The sequence below is a fragment of the Strongylocentrotus purpuratus genome, unplaced genomic scaffold, assembly GCF_000002235.5.
Source record: "Strongylocentrotus purpuratus isolate Spur 01 unplaced genomic scaffold, Spur_5.0 spur5_scaffold_4, whole genome shotgun sequence".
Classification (NCBI taxonomy): Eukaryota; Metazoa; Echinodermata; class Echinoidea; order Camarodonta; family Strongylocentrotidae; genus Strongylocentrotus; species Strongylocentrotus purpuratus.
In genome coordinates this window covers 16,378,674-16,406,022 of record NW_022145610.1, presented here as the reverse complement: position 1 = coordinate 16,406,022, position 27,349 = coordinate 16,378,674, and the positions used below count along the sequence as shown (strand labels likewise).

Genomic DNA, 27,349 nt, shown 5'->3' with positions numbered 1-27,349 from the left:
ATACGACGTAAAAGGCGTTATTTCGTTTTTTTCAACGGTTTTCAAATTTTTCAAAATATCTAATATTTGTGGTGATACACAAGTATTAGAAATCGTTATATTTCAGATGTCTCTGAATCAATTGTGATCAAACAAAGATGATTTTGTCATTTAAATATTATGTTCTTTCAAAATTGACACTCAGTTTTTCATTATCTCACCAAAAAAATGTTGTGTAGAGCCCTTTGCAACATAACTATCCTTTTAAAGATTAAACTTCCATTGTTCACAAAATCTATCCCACCTTCAAAATGAAATTTACTAACTTCCAACTGAGGTGGCGCGATGGCTCAGTGGTAGAGCAGTGGTCTCGTAAGCTATTACTTTCCTGTAGGGATATTGAAAGTGCTTGTCCTCCCAGACAGGCGCGGATCTAGGGGGGGGGGCGAGCGGGCCTTGCCCCCCCCCCCCCGAAAAAAAGAGAGGGAAGGAAAGGAGGGAAAGAGGGAAAGGGGAGAGAAAGGGAAAGAAAGAAAAGGAAGAAGAAAAGAAAAGGGGGAAGAAGGCGATCGAGGGGGCCGAAAGGGCCATGCCTCCCAGGCTGTTGCCTCGGAAGGAAAAGGAAAGAAAAAAAAGGAAAAGTCTAGAGGAGATAATGGTAAGGAAAAATGAGGAAGAAGAAAAAAGAAGGGCATATCAGATGCAATTTCCCGCCAACAAGTTGTGGATCGGGAGTGGGGGGGGGGGGGGGGGGTGAATTTGCCTCCCCCTCCCGCCCCCACTAAAAAAGAAAGAGAGAATGGAGGAAAAGGGAAAGTGGAGAGCTATAACTGGGGGGGGGGGGGCACTGTACTAATAGGGTGAGAGGACTTGGGGGAATACAATTCGTGGTTTATTTTTAATTCCACACCGGTGATTTACAAATGATGCTGAAATGACATAATTTTCCGAAATTTTACTTTAAATTATACTTTTTATGCACTTGTTGGAAATGACAAATTCCTAAATTTACAGTCAGGCATATTGAGATGCCTACATTGTCAGGGCCTGCGGAACGGCGGAGATCGGGAACCTCGAGCTCCCTCCCCCTCCCCCTCCCCCCTCAACTTTTTTGAAAAAGTATATTAAAGAGAAATAGAAAGAAAGAGAGCAACAAAGTTATAAAGGACCGTGCAGATTCTGGACTACTTTGATCCCGGCTTTGATCCATTGCCGAAAATATTTTGGCACATAATCATTCCCCCCCCCCTCAACCACAGATACAAATCGACACCGTTGGTTGTCAGGGTAGCCCATTCACCAATAAGTGGTCTTCCATGGGGCCCTGAATAATTATGAACATATTTAAATCAAAAAGCATAACATCTATAAGACAAAAGTCCATAGTACATTAAGAAAGATATAACACAGCAATAATAGACGTGGCACAAAAGAATACTCGTTTGCAAAATAATCATATCTGTTCAGTAACTAAGTTCACGATAGGAAAATATCGACTATAATTCAATATGTGAATAAACCATGTTAATATAATTACAGGGTATGTTCGGCTGAGCTATTCTCAAATTACAACCGTGTTTAAACACTATCTTAAATGAATTGACAGAGCAATTAGTGGAAGCAATTTTCGTAAAATGACTTTCTACATGTTTCAAGTGGTGGGATAGGTACCTTAAAGGGATGGTTGAGTTCTGTTTTCAGACCGCAAATGCCTTCAAAGTGCATGGTTATTGTTCTTATTCTTGTCTATGACATTTATAGTGCCCTTTTAGACCCCAAAATGTGTGAAATGCCTTTTAGCCAATACGATCATACCAATTCAGCTCCACTTTAAAAAAGACACGATGATGACCGTTAATTAATTTTTTAATTTAAAATAACAATACATGGGCTGGCAGGTTGTGCGTAATTTAACCAACACGAAAATGCCAACACAAAAGCCAACATCGGCATTGACTGAAATACGACGTAAAAGGCGTTATTTCGTTTTTTTTCAAAATATCTAATTTTTCAAAATATCTAATTTTGTGGTGGTACACAAGTATTAGAAATCGTTATATTTCAGCCATGTCTGAAATGATTTTGATCAAACAAAGATGATTTTGTCATTTAAATATTATGTTCTTTCAAATCTGACACTCAGTTTTTCATTAACTCACAAACAAATTTACTTGGTGTAGCGCCCTCTGCAACAGAACTCAACTATCCCTTTAAAAAGTTTCTAGGGAAGCCACGCCCACCAAGTGACTGTGAGCATCAAGATTTGTATCGAATCTCACTAACACATGTGCCATTCATTTGTCATTAGCGTGCATTATTGTGAACGGAGTATCGTTATTTTACCAGTCTTTGCAAGGAGCTGCCCTGCGAAAACAGCTGCTTGAGCCTTGAACTCGCCTTTTCGACTGCTGGCGCTGGCTGATATCACGCATTGTCTTTGTCCACCTCTGAAAAGCTTTGGCAGTTTGAATCTTCTTAACTGGCATTTTCAGTAAGTTCATTAGTAAATACATAATTCGTGTTTTAGATTACATTGTATTCTTGGCAATAAAAAATGAAATAAGCCACTGCTCGTTCACTTACGTTGCGGTTGTGGTTCACTTTATGACATTGCGTGTACCGTGTACTATATATACAATGTGAGAATGAGCGATGGTTGTGCACGCACTCGATTACGAGTGGCCAGTGCAGTGGCTTATTCCACGAGAACACCATATTCTTTTAGGTAGAGCTAAACTTAAGCTTATGTTTGGAAAGAGAATATGTGTACCTCCTCCACCCGACGCTTGTTCAGAACTGTTACCATGCTTTAATTTTGTCTTTGGACCCATGACTGTGGCATGGATGGAGCCAACTAATTCTATTATTTAAAGTATTAACCACTGCACACCAACAATCACAATGATCAAAACTTTCTGTCGCTAATTTCATGCACGTGTACCCGCCCGCCCGCCCGCCCGCACAGCACATGTATTATGCGGTATGTACTTGTACAGTACATGTATATTGTGCAGCGGTTTGCAGTGAAACATGTAACTCCGGGAAGCTCCAACACCGGCGCCGCAGGCGTCGGAGCTTCGGGTGGTTTCGTTGGTTTCTCGTGGGGGCTAGTAAAACAGCCGATTGGGTGATATTAGCGTTAAATCTGCAAAGGGAGTACTTACAATTTTTACATCATAAGGTGCACGACTCCTCAGGGCTCAACTCCAATCACTTGAATGTATAATTTGAAGAAGTCTTTGATGGGAAAAAAAGGCTAATTCGGGGTACTACACCAATGATTCTTCCATGTCGCAGCGTTAATTCAAAATAGCGATGAGAAGGTACGCAAGCGCGGCAGTGGCGAAGAAAATATGAATATTCATGCTATCGAGCGCCGATCGCTCGAAATCGCTGAATATGCACGAGGTTGAGAAGGGCTTTGTTTGTTCGAGTCGTGCATATTCAGCGATTTCGAGCAGTCGGCGCTCGATAGCATGAATATTCATATTTTCTTCGCCACTACCGCGCATGCGTACCTTCTCATCGCTATTTTGAATCAACGCTACGACATGGAAGAATCGTTGGTGTAGTACCCCGAATTAACCTTTTTTTCCCATCGAAGACTTCTTCAAATATGATTGTAGTTGAGCCCTGAGGAGTCGTGCACCCTATGATGTAAAAATTGTAAGTACTCCCTTTGCAGATTTAACGATAATATCACCCAATCGGCTGTTTTACTAGCCCCCACGAGAAACCAACGAAACCACCCGAAGCTCCGACGCCTGCGGCGCCGGTGTTGGAGCTTCCTGGAGTTATGAAACATGGAGCTTCCACGATGTTGATGCCAATGAGGCATGTGAGAAAGTGTATGTTATAATGTACACGTTTCACGTATAGACCGGTGAGGAACAAATATGTACATGTATCTGTTTACCAAAAAAATTTAACCCTGACCTTGCTGGTTGGTTTGGAGTTACAATATTGTTGGACTAGCATGCCATTTGTCCTTGGAAAAATAATGGAACTTTGGATAATCATTATCAATACAAATGTGACATTGTATTGTGAAGCAATAAGGATGCAGGATTCAAGAATTCCATTCCATGTTGAGGTGTTGTGGACGAGTGGATATGTCACCGGAGTGTGGATCACAAGGTTCGCGGTTCAAGTTCCACTGCGGCACTATTCCTTTGGCAAGACATTGATCTACATTTGCCACTCTCCACCCAGGTGTTAAATGGGTACCCGGTAGGATGCGAAAGCTACTGTGCTTAGATAAGAAGTGTGAGCTTGTAAAAATGACGCCTGGCTGGAATGCTCCCCAGGGAGTGGAACATGTGCATACATTGTGTGCGGGTACATGTAAGTCTGAATCCGATGACCAGGGTAATAATACATGTATATATCTGTAAAGCGCTTTGAGAGGGCCTTCGGTCTTGAAAAGCGCTATAAAAGAACTAGCTATTATTTGGTTCCAGGCATAATTATTGATACGTTGTAGGTTCAGTCTTATAAGCACCTCCTTGTCAGAGCCCATCAGAACATGTGTCTCTCTATTATACATGTAGTCTCTACCAACATAACCAAGGAGCTAACCCTCCCATTCTAACATTGTTTTAATGTCCGAATAACAATCAAGCCTTACACTAGTTGCAGACCTACACCTGAATGGTACATGTACACTGTATATACATATAATATATTCAAATCAACCACTGCACCTTGTGTAAGCCATGACTTACCGGTAAACAATATTCAATGAGCATGCATGGGCATGAATACATTAATAAAAGTATGCATCGACAGTGTTTACAAAGAAGGTACAATGCATTAAAGGGATCCGGTAACTGTGTCTCAGATTCTGAAACAAAATCCTGGATTTAGCTCATGCTGCAATGATTATTATAAACCTTTAGGTCAGTCAGGAAATCCATGACTTTTACAAGCCGATCGCCTGTCTGATTATCAAGATATTTATGATTGGAATTACAAATTTTGAAAACCGTTCGCCACACGGTTTTCATAACACTACAGTCTATTGGGGAAAACGAGTATGGTAAAACCGGTCACTCAAAGATTTTTACTTTTTTGAGGCACTTCTTGATCATTTTGAAGCGCGATTTGTTTAGGGCTTCAATATTACACCATACCACAGACACTGATAACACGTAGGTCCGTGTATCTCGGATTTTACATTGTTAAACGATCCCTTTAACCTGCATAAACACCTGTAGTCATATCACTACAGTATTAAAAGGGAAAGGAAATCATGTGTGTGGAGCCATAACAATTTAGTGTATGTATGAGTTAATGCTTTTGTGGCTCAAAACGGATGAATACTACATGAACACAGAAGCAATTTATTTCCCTTTACAATGATGATATTATTTTTACAACTACTGTACGTTATGTACATGTATTTCCAACTAAAGTAGAGCCATTTCAAATTATTTAAATAAAGCTCAAATTTCTTAACTTCTATTTCAGAAGTAGCTGATTAGTACAGTGTAAAATGTAAATCTAGGTGGAATACACACTCCCTTCATTGCATTAGTTGAGTAAATAGTAATGACTACTTTCAGTGTTTTTGTATTCATTGCTACACAGCTGTGAAAATGGTATTGTTTCATTTACATTATATATCTGTAAAGTCTGCGAGTAATTAGGGATGTTTGATTGAGCTGATTTCTGAATTGACTTGGAAATATGATACCGTACACTAGTGTATCAGGGATGATGGCATTTAAGGGCGTGTTCACACCGCAAGGGGGGACTGTGGGTGGACCGTGGATCGCGCTATTGTTACGCGACCCACAGTCCGCCCATTGGCATTCACCGGATTCACACCGCAGTGAGATCTATCGTAGCACCCCCTTTTTTGAGAGGTCCTGTTGCCATGATGAGTGACGTCATGAGGTCAGAGCGGTCAAAGATTTCGCATGCTAAATGGTTTTAACAACACTACGGTCTACTGGGGAAAAAAACGAGTATAGTAAAACCGGTAACTCAAAGGTTTTTAATTTTTTGAGGCACTTCTTGATCATTTTGAAGCGCAATTTTTTTAGGGCTTCAATATAACACCATATCACAGACACTGATAACACGTAGGGCCGTGTATCTCAGATTTAACATTGTTAAACGATCCCTTTAACGCATATAAACATTGCATGGAATCGCCCTAAAGATTTTTTTTGGTTGTTTACTCCCCTTCATCTATTACCATGCAGATTGGTTATCAGATATGATGTGTATTCTGACAGGCTTTTATTAATGTTTTGTTTGCTCACATGTAGCTTGCCTCGATCCGGGATCCAGAATCCAGATGGTTTTAATTGCAGCGATATCATTGCGACGCGTTGGAGTCTAGCTCTTTCCACATAGTAAACCACAGCATATTTTGCGCTCAAATTAAAGCTGCATCAATACTAGTGAACAGGAGGGATTATTAGACTACCCTGCAAGGTCACTGGACAGGTGGTTATCTCATCAAATCAGCTCTCAATTAACATAAGAAAAAGAGGATCATGCGGGACCAATGGTCACCGATTTTGAATGGTTTGTTATATAGAGGGAGCAAGTACATGTAGTTATAAGTACTGCAGTGTGGCTTTAATGTATCTCTGTGATGAAACAAACAGAAATGTGAAACACGCTTTCTGTGGCATATGGAGAAAAAAACCGTGAGGTGGATAGGTGCATGTAGTTATAAGTACTGCAGTGTGGCTTTAATGTATCTCTGTGATGAAACAAACATAAATGTGAAACACGCTTTCTGTGGCATATGGAGAAAAAAACCTTGAGGTGGATAGGTGCCAGCTATAGCATGTAGCCTGCATTTTATGTCCGTTTAGAGGGACGTTAGGTCATTCCATAAACAAAGAGTTAACCCCCTTCTGGCTCTGAAACAGATGACTTTGTAGGCCCGAATGCGATTAGTGTGGTACCAAAGAATTGATGCGAAGTATATGGTTTGGATCAATCGCAAGTCGTCCAATCAAGCACAAGTTTGCAGTCTCCTACATGTATCTCTAGTCATAGTTGCCACTTATTTCTTTATACATATTTCCATTCTGAAATGTCCTTTTCTTAGATAATTCCTGTTTCAACATGACTGACCCTGTCTTGACCGCACCCCTGAATTTCATCGACGGTGAACGGGTCCCGCCCACAAACACCGACGACTCTCAGGACTTCAAAGTCTATGAACCTGCTACTGGTAAGTCGCCACTGCTGGTATTCAATTACACACTTAAATTCATTTTGATAAATAGTATTTTAAATACCAATACATAATTTGAAAATATAAATGTATGTTTTAGGTTCCATGCAGAAATCTGTCTTAGTGGCCACCTCTCTATAAAGACCACCTGTCTATAGTGGCCATGCATTTTGTCTCCCTCAAGAAAGAAATGTGAGTTTCAGACCCTGTCTAGAAAGCCCACCTGTCTACAGTGGCCATTCGACAGTACTTGGCCACATTTTCTGTTTCTCTTGGGTGGCTTTTATAGACAGGTTTGACTGTATACTACTGTGAAACCTGTCTATAAAGACCCCCCAAGGGAGACAAGAAAAGTGGTCTTTATAGGCAGGTGGTCTTTATGTACAGGTTCCTTTAGCACATGTTTCAATGAGAAACCGTTTTCAAGGGAAACAAAAAAATTGTAGTCAGGTGGTCTTTCTATACAGGTGGTCACTAAAGCAGGTTTGACTGTATATGTACATGTTCAAAATGTCAGCTTCTAGTATGACGTCTTGAAAGAGAAGTTGAACAAGTTTGAATACTGAAATAATAATAATTATAATAGTGAAATTGACTTGAGTAGACAGGTTAATTTAAACGGGGTGATTCTCAAAGATGCTGCCTTAAGAATGATGTATCGTCAGGTACATGTTTTCAAAACAAATCTGACGAATGAATTTTACTACCTACATTTACAAATACTTGCTGCTCATTTTGTCATTATTCAGTGAGAAAGTTTATCCATATTCAGGTTACAACTATAACAATGATAATTGAAGTAGCATATGGAGTATGGAAGTGGCAAGTGGAATAGCGATTTGAATTTTATAAAATAGGAAATCTGCTGTTTTGACTCTCCTGATAGGGAGCTTTAACATGAGGTCATCCTGAATTTTAGGAGGTCATTTGCCTGCAAGGGTTTCAAAGTCCTGGGTTATAGCAAAAATGCAAATATATGTATTATTTACTCAGCAATCAACATTAAAGGCATCGTTTAACAATGTTAAATCTGAGATGCATGGCCCTACGTGTTATCAGTGTCTATATGGTGTAATATTGAAACCCTAACAAAAATTGCACTTCAAAATGATCATGAAGTGCCTCAAAAAAGTAAAAATCTTTGAGTGACCAGTAAACCATACTCATTTTCCCAATTGACTGTGGTGTTTTAAAAACCGTTTGGAAAATGAATTTTCAAATTTCGATTGCCAATCATAAATATCTTCATAATCAGACAGGCGATCGGCATTAAACATTGTTGATATATTGATTACATAAAAATAATAGATACAGTCAACAACTAAATTGTTCATTCCCGTAATTGTTGAAATATGTGAAAAATTGATTTGTCCCATATATGTTTTTTGAGAGTGCAGTATTTAAGCTTACATCTAAATGTATTCCACAAAGGCCCTAATTCAGCTACACTGTAGTCCTACTTTCATTCTTGAGTTACAAAACACACATACAAAATATCAAATTTAGAAGGGGTATGAGTAATTTAGTTGTTAACTGTAAATGAGGGTTGTTTTATTATCTGTCTTTGTAGGTAAGGTTCTGCGTGAATGTAAAAGTGCTAGGCAAGAGGATCTAGGTAGGGCCGTGCAGTAAAAAATAGTTAGCATTATGGATTTATATTGATTACATAGAAATAATATAATGTAAATATATGGGTTGTTTTATTCCGTATCTTTGTAGGTAAGGTTCTGTGTGAATGTAAAAGTGCTAGCGAAGAGGATGTAGATCGGGCTGTGCAGTCTGCAAAGGCAGCGTTCGAGGTCTGGTCTGAAGTGCCGGCTTTAGAGAGGGGACGTGTTCTACAGAAGGTCGCAAGGAAGCTCGAGGTAAAAAATGAAAATCTTATGATATACATGTGTGCATGGCTCAGATCAAGGGTACACTCACAAAAATGTAGATTGAACACTGGGAAATTGTTCAATTATCCAAAACCATGAGACCCAGACACAAATTAGCATTTTTATATTAAAAAGTACCATTGGGGGAAGCTCCAAACAAGTTTTCAGCTTCATTGAGTTAAAATTAAAGATTTTAGAGCAATTTTATGATGAAAAAAGGCCTATTTTAAGCACTTTTAACGTTACATTCAAAACATGCACTAATTGGATACCATATTTTTACTAATGGGATGCAAAACTTGTGATTTTTTTAAATCTTGATGTAGAATCTATGTAATAATTAACATTTCTGTTGAGTTAATTCCTATTATTTTACTTTCTTATTCCATTTACACGTGATACAATTTTTGTGATATGTACATAACTTTGGTGTCCTGCAAATTTCAAATCTTACTAACTGAAGAATGGTGTATAAATAATTGATTTATTTACAAGCTTGCAATGTTATAATGTTTAGTTTCACTTTATCTTTGATTTCTAATCAGATCATTTCATTCTGGGTCATGGTTTTAAAAATATTCAGATTTCTGAAAATGGAAAATGTTTGGTGTCCTGTAGTTATGAACAAACCATGCAACAGAATCTATACAAAAACTTATTGTATTCTTTCAAAATGATAATGCAATGGTGTATATAGGTGAATGAAGAGCACTGATAACATTGGATTCCCCATTTTAACTTGTATGTGTGATTTAATCAACAATGAATGGACACCGAGTTATGTACGTGACGAGTTATGTACGTACACCATGTTTTTTTTTCTTCAATAAGACCACCTATATTTAGTTATTTGTCATGGTAAGGTAGTAAACAATGTATAAGACATACACACGTCTGATTTGGTGAGAAGAATATTACAAAATATTGCAGTTTGAGCTTTTTCATGTCATGTACATAACTAAGACACCGTTATAAAAAGACACCGAGTTATGTACGTTACTACCAATCACAATTTGAAATAAATTATCATAAATGAATCAATTTATTTCTGTCAGCATGAATTGCACCCTTCTGCATTTTCATTTAAACAAACATTTATTGAATTTAAGGAACAAGAAGTTATAATTTGAATGTAAAACTACTTACTTTTGGTGTCCACAGTTATGTACGATTAAGTACAGAAATCTAACATTTCAGTCCTGAAATAGTAGTTTACAAACTATTTACACATTGCAAATTATGTTTCATTCAGGAAACACATCATTCCTTCAATTGAAGTCGATATTAGACTAATGCAAAACCATATCTGACAATAAGGCAAAGAGAAAGCATCTAGAGAATAAGATGTACTGTACATAACTCGGTGTCCATATTTGTTTTGGCCAAATTCTAATAACTAAATTGAAAAAAGTTAATATGGCAATGGTTTTAAGTTTTGTTTAGGGTATGTTTTAACATCTCATGTACTTTGTTGAGAAAAATTTAAATTATAAGAGAAATATCAGCATGAAGTGGACACCGAGTTATGTACGTAACATTTTTGATGATGTGATATTTGGCTACTGATTGCCGCTTAACGGCAATTTGTTAAGGTCTGATTTTTTAGCTATGTGTTGCATAATGTTTGCAGATTACAAAATTAATGTTGCCACAGTCTATAATTGACTTTTAAAATTCACCTCATATGTAACACTTTTATGCCCTTGATCAGAGCCCTGCACATGTATATGGCTATTGACTTTTATCATTCTTTCTGGCATTACTAATATTAAAGGTAATACAAAGTTTTGGAAAATTTTGAAAATTGGGTGGATAGTGATTCTTTACAATTCTTTATATTCGGATGCCCCTATGAATGTATTATAAGCACTAGAAAATTTAGCTCCTATAACACTTTTGTTTCAAGAAAAATTGAATATAAAAATTTACCGGTGCTCCCGGTAAATTCTGATAAATTTCAAATAGCGTCTACAGCCGTACAATGGTAGCTGTGACCATGAAAATCTCAGAATATGTAAATGTGATATATAATTTCCAAACGGGAATAGCTAATCAGTCGATTTTAGTCCAGAAACATCGTTTTATGGCTCAATTAATATCTGGACCTTGAGAGTGATCTATGCAACATAAATAGTGTTATTACAATTTCATAACTTTAGACTCGATTTCAACTGCGACAACGATCACGGAATATTGTAGGATCGCATATGCTTCCAATATGTTCATTTGAACCAAATTCATGACCCCATACCAAAACTTTGTATTACCTTAATAATAGACATACATTTATCTAGACAATCAAGGCACAGTGTACATACTCTATATTATAACTGAATGGTAAGTAACACAATGTATGTTAACACGGTAGGTGCAAATTTATGTTTCCCGATGTATTATGTGAAACATAAAGTACCACATATCAACAGGCACGCTAAATAGACCAGAGCGGCTTGGTCACCAAATTATCACTGTGGCATATTATAATGGAGCCTGAACATAACATACAGGTATTCGTCACTATATCAACGATAGCAAGAATTGGTACTAATTATTTTGCACCAATGAGCAATTAATAATAATAACAATAAAAACGTTACTTTCACCTGTATAAAGCGCTTACCACCGAAGTCTCTAAGCGCTAAATTGTGCAGAGAGACAAAGAAAGAAAGCAAATGAAGTGTTAAACTGACTTCTCGATCGCCACCATCTGAACTTTTTTTTTAAAATCAGGAACGACTTGAGGAGTTGGCAGTATGGGAGACAAGGAACAACGGCAAGCCTATCTGGGAGGCCAGAGAGGATATCAAGAACATCGTAGAGTGCCTGGACTACTTCGGAGGGCTGGCTCCAGGAATCGTTGGTGGGTCCAGGGCCAGTTTCTCGAAACCGTCATAAATCTAAGTTCGAGGACTTCATATAGAAACGTTTGTTAATTCTATCGCATACGTTTTAATGGGATGTCCAGGAAGTTAGACTCATGACGGTTTAGAGAAACGACTCCCAGGCTTTCATAATACTGTAAAATTAGAAATTGCATGCAAGATACTGTCACACATTTTGCGATTGGTCCAGAGTTGTGAATGTTTCGTGACAAAATGAGTGAATCACAAGTCTAAAGTTTTGCCATTCTCATTAATGTTCTTGCCGTAAGTATGGGTGTTATTAACAAGGTGCTAAATTTCTAGTTTTACAGAAGATTTAAATTCCATGAATGTTCTACTCAAGCTCTCTCTTCAGAGTTTACTACTTAAGTGATTTTTGTTTTGTTGCCATACCCAAATTGACTGGAAATGACAGAGTGTACTTATTCTGAAATAAGTTTGTTTCTGTGGCAGGAGGGGGACAGGGGGGGGGGGGGGAGAGATATTTGCTGTAAATACATAATTACATTACTACGGAGAGACATTGTCATATTATCTCCCTAACCTTTTCCCTCTGTATATCTACAGGAGAGCATGTACCCTGTGCAGGGGGTTCCTTCGGCTATACCAGGCGTGAGCCTCTTGGAGTCTGTGGTGGTATAGGGGCGTGGAACTACCCCCTACCCAACATTGGCTGGAAGGCTGCACCTGCCCTGGCCTGCGGGAACACCATGGTGTACAAACCCTCCCCCTTTACCCCCATCACCGCGCCCATCCTGGCTGAGATCTTCATCGAGTGTGGACTACCGAAGGGGGCTTTTAACGTGGTCCAGGGGCAAGGACAGACTGGAGAGTATCTCTCGAAGCACCCTGATGTGGCTAAGGTCTCCTTCACAGGCAGTGTGCCTACAGGCAAGAAGGTGAGATACTATCCTGCAACCCCTGGGGGTGTTTCACAAAACTTGTCATCGGTTACAGATGACAGTTTTTGTTATAAGCTACTGAAATCCTTGCTTCTGATTGGTTATCAGCAGAGTTGTCATTGATTTTTGTCATTTGTCATTGAAAAATGCTTTGTGAAACGGTTCCCAAGAAGGTGAGATACTATCCTGCAACCCCTGGGGGGTGTTTCACAAAACTTGTCATCGGTGACAAATGACAGTTTTTTTTATAAGCTACTGAAATCCTTGCTTCTGATTGGTTATCAGCAGAGTTGTCATTGATTTTTGTCATTTGTCATTGAAAAACGGCTTTGTGAAATGGTTCCCAGGCTGTCATTGGACATCTAAAGACGCATACATGTAGTAGTGGGCTCTCATGGACGATTTGACATTGATTTGGTGTGTAGCCAATAACAGGTTTTTTCAATCACCAGTGTTAGCCTACAGTTTTATGACAGACAGACCTTAAGCCAAAAACAAAAAAAATCACTTGGTTGTCCTTGACCGCCCGCTTTTTTTGGGGGGGGGGGGGTGGGGGGGGGGGAGCAATTTTAAATGCCTAACATAACATTTTATGCATTTTGCAAAATGGGTCTGTTGCCAGTTTGGTCTTTTCAGTACGCAATTCTGTATTTATTAAAAATTTTGCTGGGAAACCGCCTACTAATTGATATATTTGGTAAATTATATGGATCCGGCCTGCATAGATATCGCGAATGCACTTCAACTTCAACTTCAAATTTAGTTTGAAGTATTGCCATCTAAACCTCTGAAGGCAGTATTTAAACATTATTGAATGGATATTTTGCACCAAAAACCCTTGAACTGCAATTTTATCACTACCGGTCTATATCTTTAACATTTGATCCCTGGCAGATCATGCAGAGCTGCTCCAACCGAGTTGCCAAGTTGACCCTTGAACTGGGAGGCAAGTCTCCACTGATCATCTTCAACGATGCTGACATGGATAACGCCATCAAGGGAGCTATGCTTGCAAACTTCCTAACCCAAGGACAGGTAAGTTGCTGTTCAGCAAAGCGTAATTTGAGAACTAAAAAATGAAGTTAGTGTTCAAAGATCAGTGCTTTAACCCTATCTAGCCCGAGGGGGGGGGGGGGGGGGTTAAAAGCCCCCCCCTCCCCTCTACATTTTTTGAGATAATTTTTTAACGCCGAAGAATCTTACGCTGAAATGTTATGACTTTTTTCTTTCGAGTCTTGCGCATGTTTTGAGAAAAAAACGCTCGAAAATCAGACTTACTGTTACAAAGTCACATGACCTTTTGTCTTTTCTTGTTAGCCCGAAAATCATCCATTTTCGTGATTTGTGTAGAAAACATATGGAAATCTCATTTTCCCCAAAAGAGATAAAACATTGGTTATTTGGTCATGTTTATAGTTTAGGTGTTTATTTTGGGGGTCAAAATAGTTGAATTATAGTTAGAAATGAAATGAAACAACAACAAATTTGAGTTTAGCGTAGTATTGATCTACATTTGCCACTCTCCACCCAGGTGTTAATTGGGTGCCCGGTAGGATGCGAAAGCTAATGTGGTTAGATTAGCAAGTGTGAGCTTGTAAAAATGACGATTGGCTGGAATGCTCCCCAGGGAGTGGAGAATGTGCATACATTGTGTGTAGGTGAGCCTGAATCCAATGACCGGGGTAATAATATACTTATCTGTAAAGCACTTTGAGAGGGGCTGCGGTCCTGAAAAGCACTACATAAGAACGAGCTATTAGTGTTATTATGATATGCTCCTGGGTCCTGTTTCATAAAACATATTATCAATCACAAGTTTCAATAGCTGTTATAAGCTACTGAAATCGTGGCATTTGATCGGCTGAGGGGAGATTTGTCATAGAAAGTTAGCATTCGTTATTGATAACAAGTTTTATGAAACAGGGCCCTGGAGAGGTTCTTCAGGGTGAAGATGGCCAGGAATGAGCGTTTGGTAACGTAGCTTTGATACATGTAGGTGCTTGATACTTGATATCAATTATCAAAGAGATCATGATCATTTCTTGTCTGTCAAAGTTAATGGAACATCCTTGAAAGCTTTGTCATGTAGGCAGTGAATAGTATCGGTTTGTTTACAAGTGATGCTGGAAGCTCTGGGCACTTTATTGCGGCAGTTTGCTCCTTCAACATGCCAATGAATGGCAAATTGGATAAAAACAAGAGCTGTACATAATAAAGATGTAATAATAATAATCCATTATCAATAAGGTCCATTTATATATCACAGCTAGTACATGTATATGAATATACTCTCCTGCACTTAATACAAAGTATCACATCATTACTCCAGCTGTAGCTCGGCAGCAATAATAAGGTGCTATTAAAAGTATTCAAGGAATTGCTTCCTACTGGGTACCCATTAACTTTTTTCTTCTTCTTTTCTTTGTTTTTATTGTTATTTCTGAAAACTTAACAGAGTAAAAGCAACAATATAATATATAATATCATCTTAACTTCACCTTGGTGGAGAGTGTCAAATGTAGATTTATGACTTGCCAAAGGACATTAGTGCCGCGGCAGGACATGAACCGTGAACCATGTGATCCACAGTCTGGTGACGTATCCACTAGACCACGACAACTCTATTATGTGTACTCATTTATCTGTAAGTTATAGAATACCAGAATGTTAAGTGCATTAAATTTACATCATCAAGCCCAGTGGTTTAATAAATGATGGGAGACAAATTTGTTTCAAAATTCTATCAAGGGTTCCTCCTTTTCTTTTTGTATGAAGGTCTGCTGTAACGGGACTAGGGTCTACGTCCAAAAGGACATCCACGATAAGTTCCTGGAGAGCTTTGTGAACAAGACCAAGACTCTAAAGATTGGAGAGCGTTAATGAGTGATGGGATCATGGGACACAATTATTTCAAAATTCTATCAAATATTCTTGCTTTTCTTTTAATGTGGGAAGGTCTGCTGTAACGGAACTAGGGTCTACGTCCAAAAGGACATCCATGAGAAGTTCCTGGAGAGCTTTGTCAACAAGACCAAGACTCTAAAGATTGGAGACCCTCTGAAGGAAGACACCATGATGGGTGCTGTCATCAACGAAGGTCAGATGTCAAAGATCTTGGGGTACATTGATGGGGCTAAAAAAGAGGTCAGCAAAATACCTTTCATCCTCTAAAATTATAGTTACAGCTGTTCCTTTATTTCTCTCACGTATCTTCTCACTTTTCCACTTTAAGATATGTATCTCTTATTGTAGATTATTAGTCTATTTGTTATTTTAAAGATGTAACGTCTGGCTGGAATGCTCCCCAGGGAGTGGAGATTGTGCACACAGTGTGTGCAGGCAAGCAATGAATCCAATGACCAGGGTAATAGTATATCTGTAAAGCGCTTAGCGACGTCTGAGATGTATTAAGCGCTATTTAAAAGCTGAATATTATTATTATTATTATTATTACATGACATTTCTGACTATTGCCACTGTCTTTTAATACAGGGTGCTACTGTCCATTGCGGTGGTGGTAAGCACAGCACATCTGACCCTAACTGCCAGGAGGGTTTCTACGTCAGTCCGACTGTCCTCAGCGTGGATGATAAGATGACCATTGCTAGAGAGGAGGTCTTTGGCCCGGTCGTCTGTGTCATGCCCTTCGACACGGAGGAAGAAGCCATTCAGCGTGCCAACGATACAGACTATGGCCTGGCCAGTGGTGTCTTTACCAGGTAAGTTAAAGGCATCGTTTAGCAATGTTAAATCTGAGATGCATGGTCCTAGGAGTTATCAGTGTCTGTGATATGGTGTAATATTGAAGCCTTAAAAAGATTGCGCTTCAAAATGATCATGAAGTGCCTCAAAAAGTAAAAATCTTTGAGTGACCGGTTTTACCATACGGTACTCATTTTCCCAATAGATTGTAGTGTTATAAAAAAACGTTAGGAAAGTTTGAAGAAAAAAAAATTTGGTTTCGATTTCCAATCATAAATATCTTAATAATCAGACAGGCGATCGGCTGGTAAAAGTCATGGGATTCCTGACTGACCTAAAGTTTTATAATTATGATTGCTGCATGAGCTAAATCCTGGATTTTGTTTCAGAATCTGAGGCAATGTTACCGATTCACTTTTACCTGTTGACTACTGGATTCTTTTATTCCTATAGGCTTGTTTTTATTTTAATGAAAAATTCAGTGTTTGAAAAATAATAAAGGAATCAGATGTAGCTTCACTATGGCATGTAACGAAGACACCATTGTATTGTAGATGCATACATGCATTTCATCAAAAGTAAACCATGTCCGAATTATAGAGTGAAGCAACAGATCAAACAGTAAGAATAACACTGGTGAAGTAAGGGAAATAAGTGAAGAGGAGACGACGAGACAAGCACTAAAAATGTGTGCATTGTTATTGGACATCTTCTGCTTATACTACTTTGGTTCACTTGAGTGACGTCACAAATCCCAGCAATGTTTAGAGCGCGAAAGTGGGACTGTGTTTTACTGTTTTAAAATTGATAATAATCATTACTTTGAATGTTTCCAAACAGGAAATTTTGATAACCTTGTTCGATTTAACCTTCCCTTATGCAATTCCCTTATACAAATTAAATAAAGATTTTAAATCAATGAAAGTCTATTTTAATGAGCATATTTTTGTCTCTAATGAGCAGTCGTATGTACTATTTTGTCTTACCTTCTTTATCTACTCTCTCCCTCTTCTCCCTGCTCCCCTTCTCCTTCCTCCCTTTCTCCCCATCCCCTCCCCTCATATCCATCTCTAACTCATACCCACCCCTCCCCTCCATACCACACTTTCTCTCTCCCTATCCTCTTCTTCTGCTCCTACCTCCTGTTCCCTCCCCCTCCTCCTCCCCTCCCTCTCCTCCATTCCCTCCATCCTCCTCCCCCTCCTCCATTTCCTCCCCTCCTTCACCTTCCCATCCTCTCCCCTCCTCCATCTTACCTGTTGTCCCCTTCCCCCCACTCCCCTTCTTTCTTCGGCCCCCTCTCTGTTCTTCTCTTCAGTGACATCAAGCGGGCTCATCGTGTAGCATCCAAGCTCCAAGCAGGCTTCTGCTGGATTAACAACTACAACATGAACCCCTTTGGTCTTCCGTTCGGTGGTTACAAACAATCTGGTTTCGGTCGGGAGAATGCCTTGGATACCATCAACCATTTCACCCAGGTTAAGAGTGTGTACGTGGAGATGGGCGATATCGATTGCCCCTACTAAGCTACTTTACAAAGTTCACTACACTTTTTACAACCGTACTATAATCCCATAATCCCACAATCTGCGATAGCATTTTATATGAATATTTTAATATGTAAAGTCTGAATGACTTGTTCTGAATTGTCATATGAATCATAAAATTGAATTTTAGGATACTGCAATTCTACTCGTAGGAGGAAAAGCCAAATTGGCTCTGAATTGTAGCTACGTCAGACCAGTGGTGTGACAGTATGCAATTTCCATCCAATTTTGCCTTAACTTTACCTTGAAGGTTGACAATAAACATAAATTTCAATATTTACTATTCATATCATTAGTCAGAACCTCAATGAAGATGGATGTTTCCTTAAATTTTCATATCTAATGTAATTGCTATGTATTGCTACATCGGATTTCAGTTGAATTGAATAATGTGTGGTGGGCTTAACAGGTGAATTACGGGTATGAGTAACAAATCATCATTTAATTATCTTTTAGAGGCATAGAATTTAACCTTTCTTTAATGTTTCCTTAAATTTTCATATCTAATGTAATTGCTATGTATTGTGACATCGGATTTCAGTTGAATTGAATAACGTGTGCTGGCCTTAACAGGTGAATTACGGGTATGAGTAACAAATCATCATTTAATTATCTTTTAGTGGCATATAACTTAACCTTTCTTGTGCCAGTACAGTGTTATACCCTAAACAAGCCATTAATAAACACTGCACTTTTTTGGGGGGGGGGGGGGGAGGGGTGGGGGTGGGGTAGGGAGATGGTTGTCTACTTATCTAGAAAGAAAACTACATGAAGAAATAAAACACTAAAACAATTTACAAAAAATATTAACAAACTGACAAAATTACTAGAACAATAGCCTAGAATATGTCATGCTACTACATACTTGTACTCTGCACACTATAATGAATCAGTTGGTGACTACACAGCTTTATTCCTAGGGTGACTTAACGAGGTTATGGCAGTACTACAGTGGACCAGGGTACATGTACATGGCATTTCTGTATCAAGAGTGGAAAAGAACTACCGGTAGGCAGCTTAAGGGTGAATAATGTCTATTTGATCTCATGGAAATTGCGCTTTAGTTTGAGACCAAATGGTACCCTCTTCCCTGAAAAAGTTATGATTGATTGTACTGCCATATTAGGGTATTAATTGCCCTGCTTATTATTTTTGTTATGAAGTAAAGCTTGTTTGTAATCTTTCAATTTGAAATGCGTTCAAGAATTTGGAAGTTAGAAATGAAGAAACTTGGTTATACCAAGATAAACAGTGAGGGGAAGGGGGAGGGCACTATAATTGAAGAAAACAGGTCTAATGAAATTTTTATTTTCATACAGTAAAAACTTTGTGGAGCCATAAGCAATAATATATATCTTTATTTAGGGCTTAAATTGTTAATTTTATGAAATTTTATAACAATAATTCTGGTCATGTGTGGATCTGTGGATATATTACTAGATGTGTACAAATACATCCTGTTTCATTATCATGACTTGCCTGTTATTAAAAAAAATTCTTGTGAAACTGGTGTTCTTTGATCATGGTGATTTTATTAAACCCATTACTTAGAATGCTGTTCTAGACAGGTAGTTGTAGGTAAGAAGCCACAATGATCTACAACTTAGAGTCCTATTTGAGGGATTTGTCCGGGCACTTTAAGATCACTGCTATTTTTATGCCTCCGTTACAAAGTAGCCGGAGGCATTATGTTTTCGGGTTGTCCGTCCGTCCGTACGTCTGTACGTACGTCCGTACGTCTGTACGTACGTACGTACGTCCCGTTCTCGTGATCGCGTTATCTGAAGAACCGATGGATAGATTCCTTCCAAACTTTGGTCATGTATGTATCTTGCAGAGCCAATGAACTGATTAGATTTTGGGGTCACGAGGTCAAAGGTCAAAGGTCACAGGGCTCATTATGTATGCAAAAACGGCTCGTGATCGCATTATCTGAAGAACCGATTGATGGATTCCTGCCAAACTTTGGTCATGTATGTATCTTGCAGAGCCAATGAACTCATTAGATTTCGGGGTCACGAGGTCAAAGGTCACAGGGCTCATTTTGTATGCAAAAACAGCTCGTGATCGCGTTATCTCAAGAACTGATTGATGGATTGCTGCCAAACTTAGGTCATGTATGGTAAGTGGAGAACCGATAAACTGAGTCGATTCTTGGTTCATAAGGTCAAATGAAATCTGATATTACCTCTTTAACCACCATATAAAAAATTTCTTCTGTTTTGGTTTGTAAAATTGCTCTATGACGGAGGCATCATTTTCGACTGCGTGCAGTCAAAGTTCCATCTAGTCTCATGTTAATTTGTTTTCCTCTTTGCTCAGTTTTGTATTTTTTTATTCTTGCCAATGATGCCATTCCTCTTCAACAATCAACTGCATGTTGTCAAATTGAAGATTTCTCATGCAGTAAAAATTACCTATTGTTCCTTTTTTTTCTTCTTCTATATATCCACAATACTTTGTTAACCATATATGAAAGGATATTTTTTTCTAATTTAAGTGAAAATATCACATAGTTTATATTAAGTAATAACTTTCAATATGTATCATTGTATTTTAGATATTTTGGGAGGTTTCCTGATCAAAAATTTTCTTATTGTATATCTGTCTTAATGAATTTTATTTTATTTTTCAATTTTGTTTATTGTACAGCATTACAATAAATAAATCTTTTGTCAGTGGTCCGTTTTTTCCTGATCAAAAATATTCTCATTGTATATCTGTCTTGATGCATTTAATTTAATTTTTAAATTGTGTTTATTGTACAGCATTACAATGAATAAATCTTTGTCAGTGGTCCGTTTTTTCCTGATCAAAAGTATTCTCATTGTATATCTGTCTTGATGCATTTTATTTTATTTTTCAATTGTGTTTATTGTACAGCATTACAATGAATAAATCTTTGTCAGTAGTTACAGACTCTAATTGAGTGCTACAAGTCTAATGTTAACATTTTTATCATGGCTTAAGAACTCTATTTCTTTTCCTATGGTTGCTCATCGGCTAAAATATCTGTTGTATTTCTATGTAAAGTTTTAGAAAAACACAAAAAGATTTGATGTGAAATTTATCAATGTTCATACTGTATCTGTATTATCTTAACGCGATATCTGAAATGAAATATCGTCATGACTGATTATGCTTAGCATCATGTTCATGTTTTTATTTGTGCATGTATAATTTGTAATCTATTTTTTCTCCTGATGGTATGATTCTTTTTTAATGTATAACTATTTTTACACAAATCTTTGTCAATTATCAGCTGCAAAATCCAAGATAAACTTGCAGGATGGATAAATTCGTTTTTTTTTTTTTTATACTTCGATTGTATCTATTTCGTGGTATTGTGTCTGGTGCATGTTCAAATCAGTTGTGATCACAAAATGTTATTGCATTCTTATTTCACAAATTGTGTAAGAACTGAATTCATGTGAAATTACATTTTTGTAAATGCTTTGTGAAGCAGTCTAATTCTTTATATTGTATGATAATGCTGCAATAAAGAAGACACATATCAAAGTACTATTTGATGCTTTTCTGTAAAACCAGAATAAAATATTATTGCATTGTTATGTCACAAATTTGGTAAGATTTCTAACTTATGTGATAAAAAATGAAATTATGTAACGTTTTTTTTATAAATACTTTGTGAAGAAGACACATAACAAAGTTCTTATTGATGCTTTTCGGTAAAACCAGAATAAAATATTATTACATCGTTATATCACAAATTTTGTAAGAGTTCTAACTTCTGTGATAAAATGTGAAATCATGTAATATTACTTTTTTAATAAATGCTTTGTGAAGCAGTTTAATTCTTTATATTTTATGATAATGCTTCAATGAAGAAGACACATATCAAAGTACTTATTGATGCTTTTCTGTCAAACCTGAAACTTCTTTAAATTTCGCAAGTGGTTGAGCTTTGCAAAAGTATCATGTAGCTGAATGTTTAAAACCTATTTAATCACAACATAAAATTTGAAAATGAATGAAGATTTCTTGCCATGAAAATGGCTGTCATTGGTAATCTGTGAAGGTTCGGGTTTTACAGCATTAGATCTTTCCATTTATAATAATAATATTTATCATTCAATTTGCAACTTGTCTTTCATAAATGTGTTTATTTTCAGTCCAAGCTGTCATTGGCAAGGTAATCAATATTTATCTCTTATCGTAGGAAAATATAGTCTTTTGTTAAGAGCTTGCACTAGTTACATGTATGGGGTTATTTTGAGCTTTCTCCGATTGGGAGAACCTGACCACACCACCCTCACCCACCCCCTCCCCCTCCCCCTGTCCCAACACACACTCCATCAACAACTTAACACTGGGCAACTCGTTATTGTGATTCAAATGGAATTTAGTCATAATGAAATAGATTTAGTATTCTGGCTAAAAAGTATAGCATAGTGAAGCGTTGAAAACAAACAATATAACAGGGAAATACATATTAGGTTAGTAAAACCACGTATTAGGTCCATGGTAAAACACTCCTTTATTTTAACGACAATTATTGTTTATGTGACACGTTTTTAATAGATATGTCTAATTTATTAGTTTTTAGCATACAAATCCAATTGATATACGTGCCTCATAATCATCGAGAAATAGTTGTTTTTATACGCTCTCGGGAAGGTTACAATTGGGCTATTGCCCTCGGCACGCCTCGGGCAATAGCACAATTCTAACCTTCCCTTGAGCGTATAAAAACAACTATTTCTCTCAAAGCAGTCATTAATACTATACTATAGTTCAACAATCAAAGTGTTAATATTTTAATATCTGCTTCATACATGATCAAGAGAAGACGTGTCGAATGATGAATAAATCCTTGATATCGGCAAGTAAATTTTATTTCAAGCTTGGCGAACTTCTAGTTTTAACTCTCTCTTTAATTTTGTCTTCTTGAAAATTTTCGTGACCGATCTAATATCCTGGGTGTGAAATCCTCGTACAATTTGTGATTTTCCATGACTCTCTTTTATCTCTTTTCATGATTTCTTTCTGCTATTCTACGGTAAAGATAGCATCCACCCGATGAGAGTAAAGTCAGCAGTGATCGTGACGTCACAATCGTGCAGTTTCTTGTATTATGAGGTAGTATGTGTCGATTAACCGCTGAAAAGGAATGAGAAATTGAAATCATACATTAGAACATGAACGTGTTAAAAACTAAGAACGATCGCGATCGCAACGGTTTTCAGAAAGTCAAAAAAGGCAATTTCATTTCGTTATTTATTGAAATGTGCGTACCTGACAATGACGTACGCAATCCGAACATGATCAATTTTGCGGGATTGAAATTGACCTTCAATTTCTTCTTGCATTGCTGTTACCATGGTTGCAATATCTATACAACAATGAAATAATTAATTAAATTGCTTTCGCTTTTCAATTAGTGAAAATGAACCAATTACCCGTCGTCTTTTTAATAGAATTAGTTAAAAGATGTTTATTAACTATTGAATATCATTGGGAAAAAAACCCTGCATCATGCAAAAGACTTGTAAAAGTAAGAGCACCTATTTTAAATCTGATTGATTATGAATTTTGTGCAATAGCTACAACTGAAACGTGGCTGAAAAAAAATGACCCAGTGTATATAATATGAATGGTTACGTATTTGTGGGTAATGGCCGTAATACTCGTTCTGGGGGTGGGGTAGGCATTTATATACGTGACGATTTAACTTTTTCTCGTAGGTTGGATCTGGATTTAAATACTGCTGAATTGGAGTCTGTTTTTGTTGAAATAAAAATTAAAAATTAAAATATCATTTTTGGCACTATTTATAGACCACCGAATACATCTGTTCGGACGTTCATCGATTCTTTCAATTCAATTCAATTGTGAATATAGTTAATAAAGAAAATAAATGTGTATACTTTGCCGGAGACTTTAATATAAACCTACTCAATGCTAATTCTTGTCCTCAAGTTTGTGATTTTCTTGATGTACTTATGGTAAATTCAATGTTTCCAGTTATACACTATCCAACTCGTGTTACTATAAGTTCAGCTACAATATATTTACTAATAACATAGAAACTATTAAGAGTGGTATTATATTTGCTGATATAATCGATCATCTCCCAGTGTATTGCATTCATGATAAAATAATTGATAACATAGAATATTCACCCATTGTGAAACGTGATATATGTGAAAATAATATTCAATCATTTATCGAAAAGCTTAAAGCCGTATGTTGGCAATCTGAAAATGGAAATCCAAATATTATCTATGATTGTTTTTTTAATCAATTTAAGTCTATATATGATGGTTGTTTATAAAAGTTCAGAAGCTTTATAAGCCCAGAAAAGACAAAATGTGGTTTAATGATGAATTACGTAAAATATGCAAGAAGAAATACATAAAATATAAATATAAAAAATACATAAATTGTCCAACTCCTAAAAATCATTATTCTTATAAATTGTATAGAAATGAATGTAATAATAAAATTAACTAGATTTGTAATACTTGTTTGGAACAAGTATAGGTGGGCTGGTCCAACTAAAATTTGAGACAAAATGAAGGGCACATTTGAGATAGCTTATTGTCTCAGCTACAACATACTCGAGGTTCAGCGTAAACGAAGCTAAAACGACGGAGATATTACTCGCGAAAGACGGGAATGTAGAATCCAGTTTTGAGAAAAAAAATCATGTCCCTTAGAGAATACACGCAAAATGTGAAAAATTGACATGCCTCCTTTAATCGCCCACAAAAGCCATGATGCCTTTGTCAAAATGAAAAATTGTGCCAGCCACATTTGTAGAACATTGTTTCAGGTAGAACATATCAAAATTTGGAAGAAAATTGATCAATATTTTTAGAGATACAATCAATTTTCAAAAAATATGCTGACATCATAATATGCAAATTAAAATTTTGAGTTCGGAGGCCATTATGATGACGTCATGAGTTAATTGAAGGTCAAATGAAACATGAAATCATATTGCCAATTTATTCTCTATCAAAATATGAAAACAAAATTGGGGTCACCTTGCAGCCTAAAGAGGTACAATGGATTTTGTACAGGCATGTTTTTGCCCATATATGCTATGTATTACAAGAGCTCGCGCGCACGGAAATTTTTGATACACGGTCGATCATTCCGTTATTAATAGTCATAAAGAGATAAGCATGGTATCAATTTGTTTGTAAAAATATGTGGATCATTATGAAAGAAAAAAAATGGCGATTCTATGTTGTGTAATAGTTTTACGCGCGAAAACGCGCGCGCATGCGCGTGTGCGCGATTTTTTATAAAATGCTAAGAATGGCCTAAAACGTATGCAAAATGATTTTGAGACGATTTTGAGCATTTTAAAATTTTGCGCGCGCATTAACGCGCGCACGTACGCGCACGCGCGCGTTCTTTGACCTGAAATTAACCGGACGGATATTGACCTTAGTCATGATAAATATGAATGAGAAATAGCGTTTAGTTATGAAGATATGATCAAGAGTTGATTTTCGTAAAATTTTACAAAATGGCGCCTAGATGACGTCATCAGTCAAGGTCAATATTGAAAACGTTATTGTGCTTTGTACATATGCCTATACATAAGTGTGCCAAATTTCAAGGCTTTTGATCGAGCCATTTTCAAGTCATCGTGCTTACAAAAAAGTGGTTCGAAATAGGAAAAATAAATAATAAAGGCAATTCTAACGAAATTATAAGGTGGTCTGTACTTTATACAGCCCACCTGAAAAGATTCGAAATAAATATTATCATGACAAATATTCACAGGTGCAATTCGACATGAAGAAAACATGGAATTTAATAAATAAGGCCATGGGCAAATTCTCCAAAAAGACACATGTCGACAAACTCATTGTAGATGATCGATCCATCAATGATAATTATAACATTGCCAATGAATTCAACGATTTTTTAAAATCAATATTGGTCCGTCTTTAACGCAAAATATCCAAGATACTGATACCAACTCTACGTGTAATTATTTGCAATATTTAGAAAGAAATAATCAATCTGCTTTTTTATGCCGATTACTCCAAAGGAAATAATTGATATTGTTTGTAATCTTAAGAATCGATCGAGTACTGGTACTATACTTGGTCCTCTTTTGTTTCTTATTTATATGAATGATATTTGTAACTCATCTCACATACTTCAATATATATTATTTGCAGATGACACCAGTCTGTTCTTTAGCGATCATAATATTGAAAGTTTCATTATTCATTTCAATCGTGAAATAATCAAAATTAATTCATGGCTAATTTCTAATAAGTTAATTCAAAACATAAATAAAACCCATCACATGTTTTTTTTCCAACAAGTCGATTGATTATAATGATATGATAATTAATATTCCGTTCTTGTAAAGCGCAAAACACTTTAAGCTATGCGCTACAAAAGAGCTTTGAAAACTATAACCCTAGCTAGCTTATAAGCTCCGGCAACCGTTATCATTTCAAGGAATAATCCTACTAGGTACCCATTCACCTTGGTGGAGTGTGGCAAATGTAAATTAACGTTTGTGCTACGGCAGTGATTCGAGACCCGTACCTTGTAGTTCACAGTTCCGGAGACTTATCCACTGGACTACAACACCTATATTAATAATTTAAAAAAAAGCTCGAGATACACCGTTGATAATTACCTCCTTTTCGTATCATTTCCATAAATCAATGGTCATTATCATAATATTTTTATTTTTTAGCTGAAGTAAATGGAAACATGATTAAAGCCCCACTGTCCTACTTGTAGCTACTTGCTAGCTCTATATAGAAAACTTCCCAATCGGTGCCTGTTGGTCCCCCACGATCCTCTTTTTCTTATGTTAGTTGAGAGCTGAGTTAATGAGATAGCCAGTCCTGTCAGTGACCTTGCTGTGTGGTCTAATCCCTTCTGGCCCAGTAGTATTGACGGTCTTTAAAGTCGTACCGAACACATTTCACAGAATTGCTTTCAAGGGTCTTACTTTGAATCATCGGGTCATCGCGTCCGGTCGGGTTGTCGCGTTACACGACCTTTCGGGAAACGAAAGCGGAATGTCATGCGTGTTCTCACACAAAGTGTTGGGTAAATTGGAGCAGACGAGAGGGATTTGTTTCACATAATTATATTACCCCGAAGCGACCACCCAACCCGACGCGAAGATCCGATGATTCGAGGTAAGCCCTTTAAAGGAGTGTCATGCATGAGATTCATGAACAGTCTTTCATTACCAGTGGTTTTTACTGGTACATTTCGTGGATTCCCCCTTGTTTATCGACCAATG

General features: G+C 37.1%; 1 protein-coding gene across 1 annotated transcript; it reads left to right on the top strand.

Annotated features, from left to right (window-relative positions):
• The first annotated feature begins 2,314 nt into the window (after nucleotides 1–2,314).
• On the top strand, nucleotides 2,315–18,801 carry LOC580956 (4-trimethylaminobutyraldehyde dehydrogenase). Its single transcript, XM_030997720.1, has 9 exons — nucleotides 2,315–2,470; nucleotides 7,052–7,177; nucleotides 8,900–9,045; nucleotides 11,788–11,917; nucleotides 12,507–12,838; nucleotides 13,736–13,876; nucleotides 15,797–15,985; nucleotides 16,334–16,560; nucleotides 17,862–18,801. Exons 2-9 carry the CDS (start codon nucleotides 7,069–7,071, stop codon nucleotides 18,067–18,069), a joined length of 1,482 nt encoding a protein of 493 aa, XP_030853580.1. The 5' UTR covers nucleotides 2,315–2,470; nucleotides 7,052–7,068; the 3' UTR covers nucleotides 18,070–18,801.
• Nucleotides 18,802–27,349: the final 8,548 nt, after the last annotated feature.

Coding starts and splice junctions, on each gene's coding strand:
- LOC580956 (XM_030997720.1), top strand. CDS start 7,069: ATGACTGACCCTGTCTTGACCGCACCCCTGAATTTCATCGACGGTGAA. Junction 9,046..11,787: donor AGGTCGCAAGGAAGCTCGAG/GTAAAAAATGAA, acceptor TTTTAAAATCAG/GAACGACTTGAGGAGTTGGC. Junction 16,561..17,861: donor GCCAGTGGTGTCTTTACCAG/GTAAGTTAAAGG, acceptor TCTTCTCTTCAG/TGACATCAAGCGGGCTCATC.